Source organism: Hoplias malabaricus, chromosome 9 (genome assembly GCF_029633855.1).
Source record: "Hoplias malabaricus isolate fHopMal1 chromosome 9, fHopMal1.hap1, whole genome shotgun sequence".
In the NCBI taxonomy this organism is placed as follows: domain Eukaryota; kingdom Metazoa; phylum Chordata; class Actinopteri; order Characiformes; family Erythrinidae; genus Hoplias; species Hoplias malabaricus.
The window spans coordinates 14,546,974-14,567,321 of NC_089808.1; the positions used below are offsets into that span (position 1 = coordinate 14,546,974).

The window sequence follows — 20,348 nt, forward strand, 5'->3', positions numbered from 1 at the left end:
GAACATACTCAACTGCATAAATTAACACATGATTAATATTTTTTAAACACCCAATTTATTGCTGGTGATTTCATCTCTTATTTGTGCAATTTGCAAATGGTCAAGATTATCACAAAATTCAGTACTAATCTTTCATTAGTTAGGGAAATTAAATAAAATGAATATCAAAAATACAAGCATTTCTAATAAACCTTGCATTAACAAACAAACACCAAACACAAATTCATACACACAGACACAGCCAGCATTCATGTTTTAGATTAATTGTTATAGAACATTTACAGAGTTATAGAACACCTCTGTGACAAAAGTAGTTCACTAAACACTTAGTAGTTCACTAAATCTTTTAACATAATCAATTTTTTTTTCACTTTTTAAAGCTGAATACATATTAGTATATAAGTCAGCATGTAGAGTACTGCATGTTATGTGCCTCCTTTTTTGCAGGTTATTTTCTGATTATGTTGCAGACCAGATATCCATTTTCGTCTTCTTTTTGTTGTGCCTCTTCCTTCTGTTTTGGGGCACAGTTCACAGGAGCAGGCAGGTAAACGTTCCCTACAGCACCCTCAGGTTCAGGGGCTGAAACAATTGTCTCATTTGAGTAGGCTGCCTCCAGGCCTTGGTTGATGTAGTGAGCTTCCATACTGGCCTCCAGCAGTGGGAGCTCAGACAGAAGAGCTTTGAGTCTCTGAGTCAGCTCTGTAAAACAGGGCCTCTGAGAGGGATTTCTGTGCCAGCAGCTCAGCATCACCTCATACCTACGAGAGAGATACATAGAAAGTACAAGCCAACAGAAAGCACCCCCAAGTTGTTAAACACAAGTGAGTGAATGAATGAATTAATGAGTGACTTAATAAGTAATTGAATGGAGTTTTACAAGCCAACTGATGTGCTCCGCATTAAATAACGTTTCTAGCATTTGAGACAACTAAAATCAATTAGCAGCTTGTGTTAAGTGGAAAGACAAAGGTAAATCCTGCTGTTATCAGCTACAATAACATAAGTAAAACAATGTTTCAACCAGTCAAAGAGAAAGAATGAAGATTACTCACAATTTGTTGTCACACTCGCCCTGTTTGAGACGATGGCCACCATCCAGCATTTCCAGTAGTTCATGGTTGGAAATGCCAGGATAGGGAGTTTTACCCCGGGACATAATTTCCCACATGGTCACTCCAAATGACCACTATAGCACAGACAGTTAACATTAATACGATTAATAGTATTTTTCTGCATCTCAGTTTTTGTTCATTAGCTTAATAAAAACAGATGTAGCACTGGTGTAGACAGACTAACCACATCACTCTTGCTGGTGTAGATGGACTCTGAAAGACTCTCAATGGCCATCCACTTTATTGGCATTCGTATAGCAACCCTTTGTCTGTAGTAGTCACTGCTGATGATTTGCTTGGACAGGCCAAAGTCAGCAACTCGTACACGTAGATCATCTCCCAACCTGTTTGTGTGTGTGTGTGTGTGTGTGTGTGTGTGTGTGTGTGTGTCATTAAACCGTGGGAGAAAAAGAAAACAAATCAGTATTAACGGGACAATTAGAAACTGTGCTAAGTCAGCTCCTAAAATGCAAATATAGTAGCAAATATTTGTGAAAATAATTGTTATGTTTTACTGTAATGTGTACATTCATTCATTATCTGTAACCCTTATCCAGTTCAGGGTCACGGTGGGTCCAGAGCCTACCTGGAATCATTGGGTGCAAGGCGGGAATACACCCTGGAGGGGGTGCCATTCCGTTACAGGGCAACACACACTCACACATTCACACCTACGGACACTTTTTGAGTCGCCAATCAACCTACCAACGTGTGTTTTTGGACTGTGGGAGGAAACCGGTGCACACGGAGGAAACCCACGCGGACACAGAGAGAACACACCAAACTCCTCACAGACAGTCACCCAGAGCAGGACTTGAACCCACAACCTCCAGGTCAACTGGACCCGATGTCAGCTTTAATTAGTATTAATGGTACATTATAAACCACATTTATATTTGTATACTGTATTAATAACTGTGCCTCCTCAATTTCATATTTTGTATGTCTATATCAACACTATATATAATAAAGAGTCTAGACAATAAATCATTTTGGACACCTGCTGATCAAACACTTCTAATGAAATTAGGTATATTAATGCACAGTTTGCCGCTTTGCTGCTTTAACAGCTTCTGCTCTTCTAGAAAAGCTTTAACCAAATATAAAAGATTCTAGTTTAAATCCCTCCACCACAGACTCACATGCAGTTGCGTGCTGCCAGGTCTCTGTGCAGGAAGCCCTTAGAGCTGAGATATTCCATGCCTGTGGCAATATCTATCATGAAGCGCAGCAGGCTCTGATGAGGCACAAACTGAAACAGAGCAGAAAGCTTTGTTAGCTTTTATTAAAGTCAAGTTCAAGCGGTCTTTACTATCATTTCTTAATATAACCTGTGCACACTAAAGTAAAATGTGGTTGTTCAGGCCCATGTAGCCCAAATACAGAACACCACATTACACAGAACAACATAAATTACAGTTACAATTTAACCTGTGGTGCTATAAAAGAGTAGATACCATTAGTTTTCCACATAGATCTGGTGAGTTGTTTGGTACATGGAAATATTGTGTTAATCACATAATTTCAATCAATGACTTATTAACACTACAACATGGGGTTTTAATGCTGTATGCATTTTTGGACTTTCATCTACAAAAGAAAAAGGTTCTATGACCAAAGACAAACTCTAACTAAGTTTTTTAAAGCTTTAGTGTAAAGTGAGTATGTGCGATTTATTTCTATCTTTCTGTTAATGAGTGATTTTTATTTATTTATTTTGAACTATTGATAGCAGTGCTAAATTCAATTCAATTAGATTCAATTCAATTAAATAATTGATATACCTGAGAAAAACACTTCAGTTTTTAGAATGAGATGGGGCAAGTGAGAGAGGAACAGAGACATGATATTTGTTAGTTAATAGACTTTTGCCTGACCGCTATCACGTTATAAAACCACACGAGGTTTTAGAGGGAAGCAGGCTAAACACAACACACTATAAGCCATATTTATTTTTGTTCCATATTACGCACCCCCTTTATTCTGCATGTGTGTGTGTGTGTGTGTGTGTGTGCTTGTGATGATAACCATAGGGATATCCCCGTAGCGGGTGGCTATAAGAAACCTCCGAAGATCTCCATGTTTGAGGAAGGGGAGAATAACAAGAGGAACTGGGACGGAGGAGCCATCTTCTCTCTCCAGAGCGACACCTGGTGGAAACAAAGCACCGACACACTCAGCATTACAGCACTGTATCAGCACACGCTTGCTGTTGCAAAGTACATTGGCTGCTATAACATTCCAGATTACTAAACATCAAATAGTACAAAATGAGATATCTATGATGCAAACGGTAACTTGTCATTAGTCTTTGTTTAGGACATTATAAACATTTTCTTTTATCTTATTTTATGTGACATTTTTTGGCATAATTTAAAAAATACAACATATTTACGCTTTGTTAAAAGTTCGGGGCCAACAGTTCTATAGAAACACATTGAAATGTCAAAACAAAATCATGTTACATGTTCTTCCATTTGATGTATTAAATAATGTTTTATCCTTGTCGGAAATTTTTATCAGAAATTATAGATACCAGAAGATTAAAGTAGAGGGAGTCAGTGACTTCACAGAATATAGAATTATTCACTGAATGTTTCCTCATTCCATTATATAAGTTAAGGTCGTGATTAAGAGAATATGTTAAATATCATAAAAGGGAAGTTAAGGAGGCCCTCTCAACACCTTCAGTATCTTTTTTCACTTTTCTTCTAGAGAGTAGAAACGTGAGAACAACTGGAAATATGGTGGAGACTTTATCTGAAATAAGGTGCTGCTCAGATATTTCTCCTAAGAGAGATCTCAGGAATCTCATAAGTGTCTCAGTTCTACTGCTGTAAATAACTATTCACAGATTCATCCAAAACAGAAATGTCTCATGCTTCCTTTTTTATATGTATAATGCTATTTCTTGTGTGAAATTTTCCTCTTGGAAATGTTTACTGAAGTAGTATTGTACCTAGAAGCTTCACCACATTAATATGGTCAAAGTGCTGCATGATCTCAGCTTCCTTCAGAAATGACTGCAGGTCATCATGGCTGTATATTCCAACTATAAAAGACATTGGCAAATAACATATACATTAAATAATGAAACACTGTAATGCATAATGGAGCCTGTTTAGACTAATAGATCAAATGGCTTGCACATAGGGGTTTTGCCTATGATACTACACTTATTTTGTAATAATATTAATTAATGTAATACGTCCTCTTTATGACCACCAGAGTGCAATTCTATACATTTTATATCAAATAATCATTATAAATAAATAAAACTATTTCTTCAACATTGTAATATTTTATCATATTTTATTCTTCCACCATTTCATGCAATCAGTAAATTACTCAACACTGGGTTTCACTGTGATTTTATCAAGAATAAAGCAATGTCCTGATGCAATCACTGTTTTAAAGGTTGTTTCCTCTTTGCATATTCACCTCTCATGGTCTTCACTGCCACTTTAATACTTTCTTCTTCTTGAGGAGAAAATATGCCCTCATAGACTGCCCCAAATTCTCCTGATCAAACAGACAGCACAATCACAATTTACACAAAGTTAAACCTGTCCAGGGCACAAATCACAGAAATCCCACTTAGTGTATGAGGGATATCTGAAGATCAATGTCATTTAATGACCTTTGCAGAAATCACCCTTCAATTTTAAGAACCCTAAATAATTTTTGACAATTATCTGGAGGAACATCTTCACAGATTTTTTATTTTAAAACGCATTAAAGGGTTAAATACTTTTTCAGTCTTCAGTACTCTATAGATGTTTGCTTACCTTTCCCCAGCTCTTTGCCTAGTGTCAGTTTGCTTCGATCCACCAGCACATCCCTGATCCCACACAGCAATCTCTCACTCACATTGTCCAATACCTGAACTGAACCTAGAGGGAGAGAGGGAGAGAGAGAGAGAGAGAGAGAGAGAGAGAGAGAGAGAGGAGTAATATTGCTATGTGGAGTTTGGTCTGACTGCATTTAAAACAATACTTCAAGTTCCATCCATCCATCCATCCATTATCTGTAACCGCTTATCCAATTTAGGGTCGCGGGGATACTTCAAGTTGTTCCTTGTAATTTGAATTAGCTTTGAAACACCTAAAACCAAAGGCCAATGGTTTAATTCTGTTTAATTAAATAAATGAACGTTTAAGTGGGGAAATTAATAATAAAAATGATGAATGATTTATCTCATTAATGTGTGGATCTGATGCTCCTAGCACCTCTCAGACTGTAAAATAGTACAACCCAGTCAGTTTTTATGGTCTAAGTTTGAACACATGGGATAAAATGACTTATTCTGATTTCATGTTACATCCTGCGTGGAGTGCAGAGACTTTAGAATAGAAAAAAGCTACACACCATCTACTGATATTGCAGCGTCTGGTTCCACAGGACGGCTGTATGATATGACAGTGGTCTGCAGAGGCAGTAGCTCCATATCGTGATCACCATCTCCACTAAACACAACAGCACAGGGTCTAACTCAGTAAACACATAGCAATTGCACATCAGGAAATATAGCTAATATGCCATGAGTTATGAGTGAGTGTTGAGCAGATCTTGAGTAATCTCAGAAAGGTTTAATTTCAAAGATTTATAACAAGCTTCTCTCTAATTGCAAATGTTCATATGTTGCCTTGAAAATCACTTGGGAAAAAGATGTGGGCTTTATATTGGTAAAATATGTGATGGCGTATATCTCAGATACCTCTGTAGGGATTCATTCATTCATTCATTATCTGTAACCATTATTCAGTTCAGGGTCGCGGTGGGTCCAGAGCCTACCTGGAATCATTGGGCGCAAGGCGGGAACACACCCCGGAGGGGGCGCCAGTCCCTCACAGGGCCACACAGACACACATTCACTCACACCTACGGACACTTTGGAGTCGCCAATCAACCTACCAACGTGTGTTTTTGGACTGTGGGGAGAACACACCAACTCCTCACAGACAGTCACCTGGAGCGGGAATCGAACCCACAACCTCCAGGCCCCTGGAGCTGTGTGACTGCGACACTACCTGCTGCGCCAGGGATGCAATAACGTTATTTTACATTTCTTAAAAGAATATGTTTTACTCCTGTATGACTACACAAATTTTATCAAGAGCTCCAAGATCTCTGTCTCAAATATACATTGGGAAAAAAAACATACACACACGTCTTCTGGCAATGTCATCCGTATATTGCATGAATTTGGAAATTTATACATTGATAGGAGCAATGTTTAAAAAAACACTTACGCTTACTTATTCACCTATTTACCTGAGTTTGCTATAACCGCAGCGTACAGCACATACAACCGCTGCTATGAGAACTGTCAGTAGCACGGCTCCACACAGCACTCCTACAACCATGGGAAGTATTGGTGTCCATTTCTGCTCACTCAGCTGTTGCTGTGCCGTTGGTTTAGCAGTGGAAGGGGTTATTATTACTGGGGTCTTCCCTGTGATGTAGACAAAATGAATTTTAAACATACCATAATGTCACATCATGATTTCACGCTCACCTGTTTTTTTTCCATTAGGCAAACATTTACAAACCCCAGTTCCAAAAATGTTGAGATGCTGAGTAAAATGTAAAAAAAACAAAATGCAATGATGTACAAGTCATTTAAACCCTATGGTTAACTGAGAATAGCACAGAGAAAACATTTCAAAAGTTGAAACTCATTACCTGTAACTGCTTATCCAGTTCAGGGTCGCGACAGGAACACACCCTGGAGGGGACGCCAGTCCTTAACAGGGCCACACACACACACATTCACTCACACCTATGCACAATTTTGAGTCGCCAATCCATCTACCAGCATGTGTTTTTGGACCGTGGGAGGAAACCAGAGCACCTGGAGGAAACCCACACAGACACAGGGGGAACACACCAAACTTTTCACAGACAGTCACTCGGAGTGGGACTCAAACCCACAACCTCCAGGTCCCTGGAGCTGTGTGACTGTGACACTACCTGCTGCACCACAGTGCAACCCAAATGTTGAAACTAAGAAATTATATTGTTTAACTGATGCCAGCATAAATAATTATTACAATACAATTATTACAAAATGTAACAAAAATCTAAATCCATATATATAGTAAACGTTTTTCACATAATTGCATTCTGTTTTATTTACATTTTGCACAGTGTCTCAACTTTTCTGGAAATGGGTTTGGTAAAAAGTAACTGGACAGAAATGTGTAAACTCTGATTCATCCAACATTTGTTCTGAAATGAAAAGTGGTTTTCTCTCACTTTTCAGCATTAACAGTCTCTACACTTCTCGGAAGGCTTTACCAGATGCTGGAACATAGTTCTAAGAATTTGATGACATTCAGCCATGAGAACATTAGTGAGATCGCGTCCTGATGCTGAATGATTTTTTTCTGGAACACAAACACCATCTCATCTCAAAGATACTAGACAGAGCTCCATCACTCCAGAGAATGTATCTCTGCTGCTCTACAGTTATAAAGAGTGGCTTTGTACCACACAGCTAAGGCTTAGCATTGGGTTTGGTAGCTTTAGATTCACGTGAGGCTGGCCCAATGTATATCATTTTATTAAAAAAAGATTATAAAGGCTGTGTATACAGCTAAATGATTTTGTCCACAATGGGTGCACCTTAAAGTAACAGAGTTCACAAAATATAAGGAGTGTCTACACATGTTTAAGCATAGTTTATATTGGGTCAAAGTTTACATGATTTAAATGATTGAATGTGTCGTGCTTATTTGGTATCCAATAATTATTCGGTTCTCTGTCTTTGTTTCAACAGAAATTAGATTTAATTACTCACACACAGTAATGGACTGTACAGACCCAGAATCCTCCAGTCCTGCAGATATTCTGTTGTGTGCTCTGACAGAAATCTGGTAGCTGAAATATGGATGCAGTCCTGTGAGGTTGGCCGTTGTCTCTATCAGTCCTGTGGAGTGTGGAAGGATAGATGTAGAATTCGCACATGGAATCCATGGATCCTGAGTAGGTCCTGTGGTCTGTCTGCATGCCACATCATACATTACTTCCTCTCTTCCTCCTAAGTCTGCGGGAGCTGCCCATTTCACCATCAGAGCTGTGTCGCTTAAATGATGGATGCTTAAGTTCAGTGGAGCTGATGGGGGTCCTGAAGGATGACAGAAGTAGATGGAAGATTCTGTTAGCAACATGCATATTGTAATACACTGAAAATTAGAATACAGCAATTGACTTTCTATCTAGGATATGACCATATACACATCACAGGACTATTTTCACTGCAGCTGAGTATAAAACATTCATAGAAAAATTGATAGAAATAGGAAGTATAATAAGATTCAAATTCATGACATTGTCCGTCAGTCTTATTTGATATCAGGTAGCCAAAATTTGGACTGGTACATGGTATTGATATCTGTGCTTCTTACATTCTGGGCAGAGGTACCTTATAACTTGTACCATGTAATGCATCTTTTTGTTATTATAAAATATATTTTAGAAGTGCAAATATGCAAAAGGTATCAGATTAAGAAATCAATATAAAAATCAATGTATTTGTACATTGGTACTGGTATATATTTTTAAAGATGATACTCTGTCCTAATTATCTTGTTCCTGTTCAAATTTATATTCAACCAATGCTCCATACAATTAAAACCTGAAGTCTTAGCCAATATTGGCTGGAATATTTGAGCCTTTAAACATAAAATAACTCTACATGGTTTTAAATTACATCCTACAACACCTGATATTATGTTTATAACAACAAAACAGACATGCTCTAAATACAACAGGGTCTCATTTCTCTTGATTACATTCTTAGACAAACTAAAATCTATGAATGAATTAATACATTATTATCATGTTGTATTAATAACAAACACACTGATAAACAGCTGAATGAGGTATTTAATTAATCCATAAGTTACATACGCACTTGTACAGCCTAAGTGCGGTGGGTCATCCTGTAAACGTTTATATCCCACTTCACAAACGCATTCCGACGCTGCCTCTGTGAGCGTTCTGCTGTTGGATGGACAAGGCCGGCATTCGCCACTGTCATTTATGGGTTTGTAGTTACCCAACTTACAAGCTGTGAAAGTAGATCATGAAAATGTAGATTACTTTCATGTTCAAAGGAATACCAATATTTTTTCATTAAAATACAGCAAGTATTGTCTACACACTGATACAAACAAGTCTTAGTCCTGCTCTACTTGCAAATTTGTTTTTCTGAAAGTGTCAGAAAACTTAGATAGCAGTGATATCTGCATATTAATATATGAGCATGTGCCATCACTAATTCCTTGCAATTAAAAGCACACTTGGCCAAAAAATTATATTCTTAATCTGACAAGTACTGTGATGATGAGGTGGGAGACTGTTTTGTCACAAAAACAGTTCTCACTCTCTCACTAGTCTTTTCATGCAGCCATGTGCAAATGTGGGCATTTTTGCCTTGTGCAAGAAGCTGCAGATTTGAAGTATAGATCATTTCCCTTCAGAGGAAACATGTGCAGGGCAGACCTCACTGAGGTCTAGTAGAAGATGGTCTAACAATTATTTGAGCCATGTATCTATGCCCAATTATTTCTCCATTATACACCAGTAAAATTATGGTTATGATTATCAAAATGGGTTGGTATTGAGCTATGTGTAATACTACTGCTCTCCATACAACAGGGTTTAGGGTTCAATTCTCAGCTCTGGCAGGGTCCTCATACTTTATCAGTCTGAGTTCTTAGACAAGCCTAACACTGCTCTGGATGAGAGCAACCACCAAGTGCTGTAAATAAGATATAAGAATGTGTGACAGAATAATCTGGGCTTGATAATTTGTATTATCTAGTCAGAAAATAACACAAAACAAATTACACATTTAATAAAGGTGTCATCAGCTGTGTTTTTGAGGGATGCCATAGCAGAATAACTTTTTCCTGTAAAGAACCTTTAAATGAATTATTATTTAAAGAGCCTTTCCCAAATGACAAGTGTGAGTGTAAAAGAAAAACAAGAGCAAAGAGAAACTAGGAAAGCCATTAGCCATATAGCCATTACCACAGAGGTTTTTCTGGCATTTCAAAAACAGGAAAGCCCAAAATACATACTCTTGTCAAAGGAAGGTCTGGAGAAGATATGGTGCTTCATATCTTTGTTTACATGTGGTTTTTATTATGTGATTGAGTTGTACAGAAAATATGGAGGGCAGAACTAATAAATGCAGAAATTAAAAAAGGGGCACAAAGTTTTGTTCATAATATATAACACCAGTGTTATAAACCATCAGTGTTTTTCTTGCTCATTTTATTTAATAAATACTAAATTTGTTTTTAGTATTCGTATTTAATATTTATTTAATACATTTTATTAAATAAATACTAAATGATCTACCATCAAAGAACAAACAAGACCAAGAACATTTTGTTGAGTTCAAGAATTGCAATTACTTATTTTTTCATTGTAATGAGTTAGAGTAAATCACATGAAGTTTAATGTGGCTGTGTGCAGGTATATGGAGTTTTATAAACACACTAACACCACAAAATGTCTCCCCACCACTTCTCTTTACAGGCAAATACACACGCTCACGTGAAATAAGACAAATTCAGCAGTCCTCCTCTCTCTGTGAGATATAATAACTGTGTAAATGTTGCCAAGCTCCGAGCATTCCTGCTGAGCTTGTGAACAGCAGAGTAACCTAATTAACACAGAGTCAAACACAAACCCAGAAGCACACAAACAGACTATGTTCCTGTTTTATTTCCTATTATTATATAAAACATTATAAATGACCCTATCCCACTCCACTGGGCGATAACGCTGTGTTTGAGACTCTGAGCTCTTTCTTTAGTTACTGAACCTCAACACACCCACAGACGAAGCTATGGTTCGCACTGAAGAACTTAACACTACTGTTCTTTGGTTCCAGTTGGGGATTAACATTTATTTGATTCGTGAACCAGTTTATGTTGGTGGAAATGCGTTGAATGTTTCCAAATTTAGTTCACGAACTGGAGCCATTCTGTTTCCTTGTTGGTGGAAAAGCGCTATGTGAAATATGGCTGAACTAATAACAGGCGGTTTAATGTGAAATAATGCTCCTACTCGCACATGCGTATTTCAACATTAGAAGTCAGTCAGTCAGTAAGCAAAAATGCCTCTTCTAGGCCGGCAGGATAGGTGGTCCAGCAAAAAAAAAATAATAATTTAAAAAATCACTTTAATATCAGGCTTTGATTTTCCTTTTAAAGTAAGTTTTGGAGGTCTGGACACAACATGTCCAAAAAAGAGGTCCATTTCAAGTGACATTTGCCAAATCAAAAATACACTATAATGTCAAAGGTTTGTAGACACCCATTCACTCAGGATTTTTCTGCAAATAGGATTATGAGTATTATTGGATGGTTTGTTTTGGATCACAAATGATGTGGGCTTTTAAAATCAGTGCAAACCCATGAGTGATGTCTGGTTGTTTCTGACAGGTCATCATTCTGACAACCTCAGCCAGTTAGAACAAGTTCCTCTAAAATGCTGTCTAGCAAATCGTCAGGGAGATGACTAATACCAAAACTGAAGAAATTTGGGGCTTTTTTTTTGTATTTCTGTAATGTTTTGTAAAGATTTTGTTGAAAATGTTCTTGATGTCATCTCAGTTATGAGGGTCATTTTTATTCAAATTACATTGAGAATGTTCCCAGACTAGCCTGTGATCTTGTTCAGAGTTTGGCATAAATGCATGTCCATGTGCCCAGAGATACCAAGCTATTCTGGCCCGGGTCCAGCACACATCATCATTTTAACTGGTTCATGTGACACTTGCATTAATGGCACTTTGGGAAACCAGACCCGCTTGACACCAGGGCCATATAAACAGCAATTTAGAGCCACATTTTTGTCAGAGGTAACTTTGTGGACCACATATGACTCACATACTTCTTGCCACTGGAAGCAGAGCTATATCTTTCTCAGAAGTGGACCAGTTCCATTATGTGTAATGTGGGCCAAATGGGCATTTTTTAATATGTGGGCCACTTCTGGTTAAGTATTTTGCAATACCAGCAGTGCTACATCTTTTCCAGAAGTGGCCCATAACTGCATGCTCTCTGGGGTATTCTTAATAAAATATGTGTAATCTAAATTACTACATATAATTATAGCAATGAGTTGTTGTAACCAGGGTATGACTGGATGCCTTTGACAATTTCTGATCAGGTAATCAACAACGAATGCATGTATAAAAGCAACCCAAAGGTAATCCAGATGACAAACAATGCTAATTTGCAAATGTTAAAAAAACTAATGAAATTGGAATAAACATATTTTATCCCTAAAATATAAAGTTTGGATTACTCAACATAAGTGTAGAATAAGACTTCTAGAGCATCTACTGTTTCAATCCTATACAGAACTCCTTATATTGTTGAAAACAAATCTGAAAGTGCTGTCTAACCTGTACATATGTCCCCTTCAGCCTGATGACCGGTGCTGCAGACACACAACCCTTGCGGCACTCCCCATGTCCCATTTGATCGACACTCCATTTTTGGAGTGGAAACCTCTTCTGCATTGTCCACACAGCGTCCCCTGCTCTGTCCTGATCCCGCTGATACCTCTCCAAAAATCATCTTGTCTCCATTAAAGCCTGGACACTTCATATAGAAGAGCTGTACAGAGGAAATGAACATGCACGATCCACTGTAGGAGAAGCCCACATAGAAGCCCTTTCGGGTGATCTTCCCCAAGTTCAATTCCTGTTTGTACAAATGTTTAGCCACATCTTGAAGACTAGATCCTGGGTGAAAGGCACTTGGAGCTACAACATTCTGCCTATGCTCTCCCAAGCCAGGATTATCCACAGGTTGTTCAGCATCCAGTAAGTGGACACTGACAGGTGTTTGGTCTTCTTGAGCAAACTGCAAGTTCAATAAGAGCTCATGGGCATCCTTTCTTGGAAACCATTTAGTCCATAACATTTTTGGCTGGCCTTGAAATTTAATATCACAACCTTGATAGACAGGGTGTCCTGAATCCTGTTGTAGTTTCATCGGTATTTCATTCCACTGGTAAAAAAAACAAAAACAAACAAAAAACATGTATGTGTACAACTAATTCTGTCAAACATGATGTATGACTGCACATACATACTTTATGGACACAGACACACACACACTATGTACTGATACAAACTACCAATAGTTTGGAATCATTTGCCTTATTACTTGAATATCATATTATCATTCTAATTAACTAATTGGTAAAGTGGTGGTAAATATTTTTTTCTTATTATTATTAATTATTATGTATATCCAAAATATCACATATAGTGCAGAATGGAATAAAATATTCTATATTTCCAGTAAACAATTTGACATATGAAATACTTTAGTAGAATTAAGATTCTACTTTCTCACTAATTACAGAATCTCATTATTCAGTACACATCAAACATTTAATCTGTTTTAACTGTTTTATACTAAGATGTTTGAGAGATGTAGAATAATTTTTTTTTACTTTTCTTTATTATTGAAATCTATTGTTTTCATTGATTACATTTTTTATCAAATATCACAGTTGAGAAATATAAATAAAAACACAAATGATATAAATAAAAAGTACTTACAGCTTGCTTTGGTGTGGAAATCCATTTTAGTCTTGTCTCTGAGACAGAGTTAAATATCTCCTCTGAAACGGAATAAAATATGTTACGCTTTGTTTTCATCACAACTTCAATTTGAACCGTCAGAATTACGACTTGTCTTTAGTTTATCAGCTTTATATAAATGATAAACAGATGAGCTTTTCTGGTTGATAAATATTCTACACTACGTGTTCACAGAAATTAGAAAATAGAAACTAAATGAACGTAACGAAACTCCAGATATATTTTCTCAGCTGTTGAATCGCATAAACAGAGGCTTCTTACCTTTAATCGGAGTCAGCTGCGCAGACGTTGCCAAAAATGTGACAGAAATTACATGCATTATTCCTAACCACATAAAAACCGCCATATCAGTGAACCTGGTGGATAACTGCCATAAAATCTTTGGCGACACCTTTTCAGAGTGGAGGCTAAAATAAGGGGAAAAGCTCACGTTTAAATTAAATATATAAAATCATGGTCAATTCAGTGCATCGTGTCTTCAGGGCTTAAACTCAGTTTTACTGTGTGATTTCACCACGAAGGGCTCTAATATTTTAAAGGAAATGGTTTCCTCCCACACACAAAGCCTGCGGTTCTATAGGGTATTTACTTCTCAGCACATTACTGGGGTTAAAATTTATGAAAAAAATTAATCAGCCTACAAATGACTCATCGTTTATATTGTTGAAAAATGTTGAAAAGCTGAGACTTAAATGTTGAAAAGTTAAATGACTAAGTTGATTGAATAATTTAAAAAGTAATTAAAGTTAGGTATCCGTGGAATAAAATACACTAAACGGTACGTTTCTTTTTTTACTAAATACGGATAATGTACAGGAAATGTCAAACAAGTTTTGGTACATATGACAGTTGAAGTTAAACTGTGGTAAATAATTTAGAGTAATTGATTTAAAGTTGACATTTGTTAAAGCTGAGCGGGAAAAAACGGTTTTCCCTTAAGATTGAATGCGAACTTAGAATTTTCAGATAGTTTGAACTCCACAACACACATTCTGTGCCTCTGTGCTTCACCCTAATATGAGATATAAACAGAGGCCTCATGATATATACATCATTTAAATGAACAAGACCTGGAATTGTATAAAGATATTTTGCTTTTTGTGCTCAGATAATTATCTCTGCAGAGGTATGAACTCCACTAAACAGTTTAATGTTTCCTTTTGTATCTGGCACCTGTTTGCAGCGGTGCATCCATGGATTGAACTTTTTTCTAGCACATCTCACAGATTTTTTTTATCATTTTGGAACGTTGGAGTCAAGGTGATCTGGGAATTTCAATGCCAATTCAACATCTTGAAATTTTGTCATGTTCGCCTAAATATTCTTTAGTTATTACTTAATGGTAGGGTGTGTAATTCTGCTTAAAGGGGCCACTGTCCTTAGGGATGAAGGGGTGTGCTTGGTCTGTAATAATGTTTAAATGAGAAACAAAATGAAGTGAATGCCAGGACCCAGAGTTTTTGTGCATCACACTGATCTACAATTCTGCTCTCGTTTTGTAGTGCATCCTGGCGCCATCTTTTCTTCAGGTCAGCAGAGTCATGCAAATGGCCGTCCATATGATCTAAAAGAAGTTCATCAGACTGGGACTCCTTCTTCCACTGCTCCATGGTCCAGTTTTAATTGTCATGTGTCCAGTGTCCACTGTATGGGCTTTCTCATTGGGCTGTGTTTATGCAGCTTCACAGGCAGCATTCTGTGTTCTGACACCTTCCTGCCATAGCCAGTATTACATTTTAGCAGTTTGTGCTGCAGTAGGTCTTTTGTGGGATCCGTTCAGATGGTCAAGCCTTCACTGCACACATGTATCACTGAGTCTTGGGCTGATGACCCTGTGTAGAAGTTCCAAAATTTAACTGAACGAATGCCCAAATATAGGAACATGCCACATTTAACCATTTACAGTGTTTTCATTATGCTATGTTCAGCAAATCATAGATGTGTCACAGATTGCAAAACATATTAAGTGCCCAAACGTTCACACAGATGACTTGATTTAATTCCAGTAATCAATTTGTAATGAAGTACATTCGCATCCTGGATATTGGCATTTGCATTTCGGTGAAAAAATAGTTGACCACACCAAAAGCCTTTTTTTTCCATTATTAGTTCACTTGCCTTTCACTTCTTGTTTTTCAACTTCCTAACTCTCTTAGTCACAAGACAAATACTTCCACTTTTTTCCAAACAATATTTAAAAAACTAATCCAGAGGATAAATGATTTGAAATTATATTCACACACAAACACTTTAGAAAGAGGATATCAAATACTGCAAACAGTTCCTTTTCAAAGCATCTTCTTTTGTTGTTGTTTCAAACAGGCAAATACAATTATTTTAAAGTTTGAAATATGTAGCATTTCAATTTTTCTAGAAAGTTTTATTTTCATAAATAGTTGTATTATTTTCTCTTTTAAAAATAACTTCATATAATTTCTTCCTATTGCTCATGTTGTGTGATCTGTTTAATGTTCTATTGTAGTGTAAATGTCTGCATATTCACTGCACCACTTTTTCACCCGGGTCCACTGATTTTGTTCTCTGCTGGAAACTATTAAGGAGTTTGTTTTATTCTCTTTCCTATGAGTAATTTTGTTGTTAAATATTGTCCCTCTATGATAACTAAAGTGTGATCCTCACAAGAGCTTTAATTCTAACTCCAATGTCAGCTACAGATTCTGGATGCCTCTATATGAAGTGCTGGCTGAAGGAAAGGATGCAACTTTACCGGCAGTTCTCCTTCTGTGCATAATGTTTAAGATATTACCATTTTGCACTTTGCTCACACCAGGAAGACTTCAGATGAGTGCATATGTTTTGCATGTTTAATGGTTTTAGTAAAGAAAAAAACATTTGTAGAAGCAAGCAACTATGAGTGTTTCCTGTGGTACACAACAATCTTTTCATTGATATACACAGGCAGCAAGGTAATCACAGGGGATTGGTTCGAGGACACCACAGTCTGCAGATATGCAAGAAACCTGACAAAGAAATACACATTAAACAGAATTTTCCATTTTAGTAGTCTGACTGTGGCAGATTTAAGATAATTTATTTCAGTATCTTAAAACATTTTACAGTATATTGTGTTAAAACCCATGGGGAAAAAAATCAGTCATGCTGCCAATGTGTCATTTGTTTGCTGAATCAGTACATTCTCCTACCATGGGGGTTAAAGACTGCTGGTTTCCTGGGTGATTTAGAATGCATTCAACAGTTTTTTTATTATTGTCCTCAGTTATAATATTTTAAACTTCTTCCTCTGAGGCACTTCAGCTTTCCAAAGCTCACAGCCAGTTAAATGTCTGAATAAAAAAAACATGAAATATGCTGAATGAGAAAGTTTCACATAAGAGGAAACAGCTTGTATTTTTACACATGAAATCAACTCAGAGTTCATGAAATGACAAAGTTTCATTTTGCTGATCCTCTTCTTTAAAAAAAAAAAAAACAAGATGTTGTGGTAACTCAAAATAACCCGTTTTAAACTGGATAAAACAAAAAACATATTTCACCCTCTGGCACTTTGTAACAATACCTATTGGATTTAAAAGTTGTGCAAATCAAATACCAAGTACTTGCTAGTTTGTCTTTGCTTTAAGTGTAAATGATCAGCAGTTGGACATGAACTTGAATTCACCATGCCCAATGGAGCAGTGGAACTGTGTTCTCTGGAGCGATGAAGTACAATCCCGAATTACTGAAGTGAGTTTTCAATAGCTTTGTGAAGTAAAACTAAACATCCAATATCTAGTTGATTTCATTAATGCTTTCATAGCTAAATTCCATCAAATTCTCACAGCAATATTACATTTAGTTTAAAGAAGTAGTAACTGCAGCAAACAGGAAAAGAGTCCCTATAAATACCTTTGATTTCAGATGGGCGACTGCAGTAGGCTTTGCATCAAAATCAGATAAAGACAACATTTTCACAGATAAGGCTTAGACAGACTGGAAATATATATTTTATTTTCCAATGCAGATTTTTGAATAGTGCAATTCTAACAGTGCAGTATGTCAGTGAACAAGACGTAAATTTCTTATTTAACAAGAGGCATAAAAGATGACAGTGCAGAGTCCCCTCTCAAAAAAAAAAAAAGAAAAGAAAATGATATTTAAAGAACAAACACACCTTTAAAGAAAATAATTAGAATCACCCACACATTCACACGACTGCCAGTAACGATGATGTCAAAATAATACTGTTAACTCTGGACGTCTCAGGAAATTCCCATTCCTGCTCATGATATGATTCACCAATATTCGTCCAGTTGTCATATCACGTCTGTTGTTATTTAAAGCTACTTTTTCTCTGAATTAGATATATTGTCACTAATCATGTGGGACATATTAAACCCATTTTTACATTCACTCATCCTAACAATCCATACATTTTAAAATAGCATTAAAATAAATACTTTACATACAGTATGTTTTCTACAGTGGAAACAAAGGCAGACCTGCTAAGACCAGTGGTAGAGTTCATAAGGCACATATCTGATGTATTTAGAGATATCAAATCAAATCAAATCAAATTTATTTATATAGCGCTTTTCACAACTGATGTTAATAAAAGCTGTTATGCCTCTCATTTGTTCAGTAACTTCTTACTTGAAGACCAATTAGTAAACAGATTCAAATTTAGAAATCCAAATTTTAGACACCATACTAGGCCATACAGTCCAAAAACACACGTTGCAGGTGGATTGGCGACTCGAAAGTGTCCGTAGGTGTGAGTGAATGTGTGTGTGTCTGTGTTGCCCTGTGAAGGACTGGCGTCCCCTTCAGGGTGTATTCCCGCCTTGCGCCCGATGATTCCAGGTAGGCTCTGGACCCCCCGCGACCCTAAATTGGATAAGCGGTTACAGATAATGGATGGATGGACTAGGCCATACACTTAAAAGCTTTTGTCCAAAAACAGAAAGTGTGATTTATAAAATTCAAAAAACAGCTAATTTATTTCATTCAAATTGTTCTCAATAAACACAATAAATCCAATAGATCATTGTTTTCTTTGTGTTTTTTGATAACTGTGTGCAGGAAGCCAGTGAACATGTATAAACACCACTGCAAGACCCTGCTTTATATGGCGGTGAGTGAAATGTAGCGATATATAAACTGCAAAATACAAAGTAGCATATTCCACATTAAAAAACTTGAAACTGAACTTTTACAAGTAACATTTTCACCCTCACTCACAAAAAAAATCTCTGCAAATACAAATGGTTAAAAACAGAGCTATTAAAAAAGTTTCATTCTGCCCTCCACCCTGAACAAAATAATCTGCCCTGAATGTTTCCAGTTTGGCAGTCTTTCTTTCTGAATCATTTCCCTCTGTAAGTTATAAGAGGGAAAGGCAATATCCAACTTTTTCCCCTTCATCATTTTCTTGACATGCAAAACATGACACATAGCTCAGAGCCAACTTTTAACATCACTCTCACCCATCTTACTTTTATCCACATTTCTTTTTCCATATGTTACTCCTTGTATCCCTCACTGTAATATACACTTCTCTTTCCGACTGCCATACTTTCTGCGCCTCAGCTCCAGACCTCTTTCCAACCTCTCGTCTTCTTCTAGTGCTCTACACAGGATTTAAAATAAGGTTAAAGATGATGATGATTAAGTATAAAAAAGTAAAATGTGAAACATCAGAATACTATCGATATTGTGACTGTATATTTCATAACACAGCTTCAAGCTACATATATTCAGCATATTTTTTCTTGTAGAAAATGCTTTGTGTAAACAGTAACAAAATATTTTGAATTACTGTTACTAGAAAAATAAATCCAGTTTGTTTCTGTGGGAGAAAATTCATAGGCAATTGTTTCAAATAATTTGTAGGAAGATAATTTAAATGTTGAATGAGACTGTGAAGGTTCTTAAAATTATCAACCAAACTATATAACATCAAACATTCAGAATGGGGATCAAATCTCATGGCAGAATATTCATAAGCAAACTACTATAAATAGACAATTTTAAGAGCTGATATCTATAAATGTATTTTTGCTTCTAATACTGTAATATTTCAGTGAATACACTGCAAGAAGTATTCATATGATAACAGTTTGGAAATTTCTGAATTGTACAGCACTTAACTGTAGATGACATGAAATAGTTTGCCTCCTACACAAGCACTGCGTAGTGTCTTATTTTAACTAATAAATAATGTCAAATGAAAATGACACATTACTCACCCTCTCTCTTTGGCATCCATGTCATGGACTAGTTCATCTCTCTGATTTACAAGTGACACCAACTCCTGAAGCAGCAAATGCTCTCTGGTTTTATGTGCCTGTGTTTTCTGCCACTCTACAGAACAAAGTAACCAAAAATACACTGATTTCTATGTATTCATAAGCATTCATTATTGTATATTTCCAGAGAAATTTCTAGGTTGCAGACTTTTTATTAACAGCTAATTCACACAAAGTTACCTTAATGCAAATGTGTATTTATGTAGGTATAATTTATCTGAAGCAGAAGAATAAATATGCTACAATTACTGTGACATGTATATGCCTACCACAACACAGAAACCTTTTATGTCTTTGCTTAACATGACATAGAATGTATGCTTG

At 36.6% G+C, this 20,348-nt stretch overlaps 2 protein-coding genes across 4 annotated transcripts in view; both read right to left on the reverse strand.

Annotated features, from left to right (window-relative positions):
• Positions 1-54: 54 nt before the first annotated feature.
• On the reverse strand, positions 55-14,266 carry si:ch73-40a2.1 (tyrosine-protein kinase receptor TYRO3). Its single transcript, XM_066680438.1, has 15 exons — positions 14,020-14,266; positions 13,717-13,778; positions 12,547-13,156; positions 9,034-9,189; positions 7,918-8,244; positions 6,390-6,570; positions 5,484-5,581; positions 4,904-5,008; positions 4,557-4,637; positions 4,075-4,167; positions 3,144-3,265; positions 2,258-2,367; positions 1,300-1,459; positions 1,056-1,189; positions 55-761 (listed from the first exon to the last, which is right to left on the reverse strand). The coding sequence occupies exons 1-15, from the start codon at positions 14,102-14,104 to the stop codon at positions 449-451; spliced, it is 2,637 nt and encodes an 878-aa protein (XP_066536535.1). The 5' UTR covers positions 14,105-14,266; the 3' UTR covers positions 55-448.
• A 2,673-nt stretch (positions 14,267-16,939) lies between these two features.
• Positions 16,940-20,348, reverse strand: part of ehbp1l1a (EH domain binding protein 1-like 1a) — a 44,805-nt gene continuing 41,396 nt past the window's right edge. For 2 of the 3 annotated variants that reach the window (XM_066681695.1, XM_066681693.1), the window contains 2 exons: positions 19,965-20,079; positions 17,715-19,345 (listed from right to left, as the gene is read on the reverse strand). In XM_066681695.1, coding sequence (XP_066537792.1) covers positions 19,255-19,345; positions 19,965-20,079 — 206 coding nt within the window. In that variant the 3' untranslated portion in view covers positions 17,715-19,254. Of the gene's footprint in view, positions 17,064-17,714; positions 19,346-19,964; positions 20,080-20,348 lie in introns of those variants that run through there. The other variant, XM_066681694.1, reaches the window with a different exon arrangement.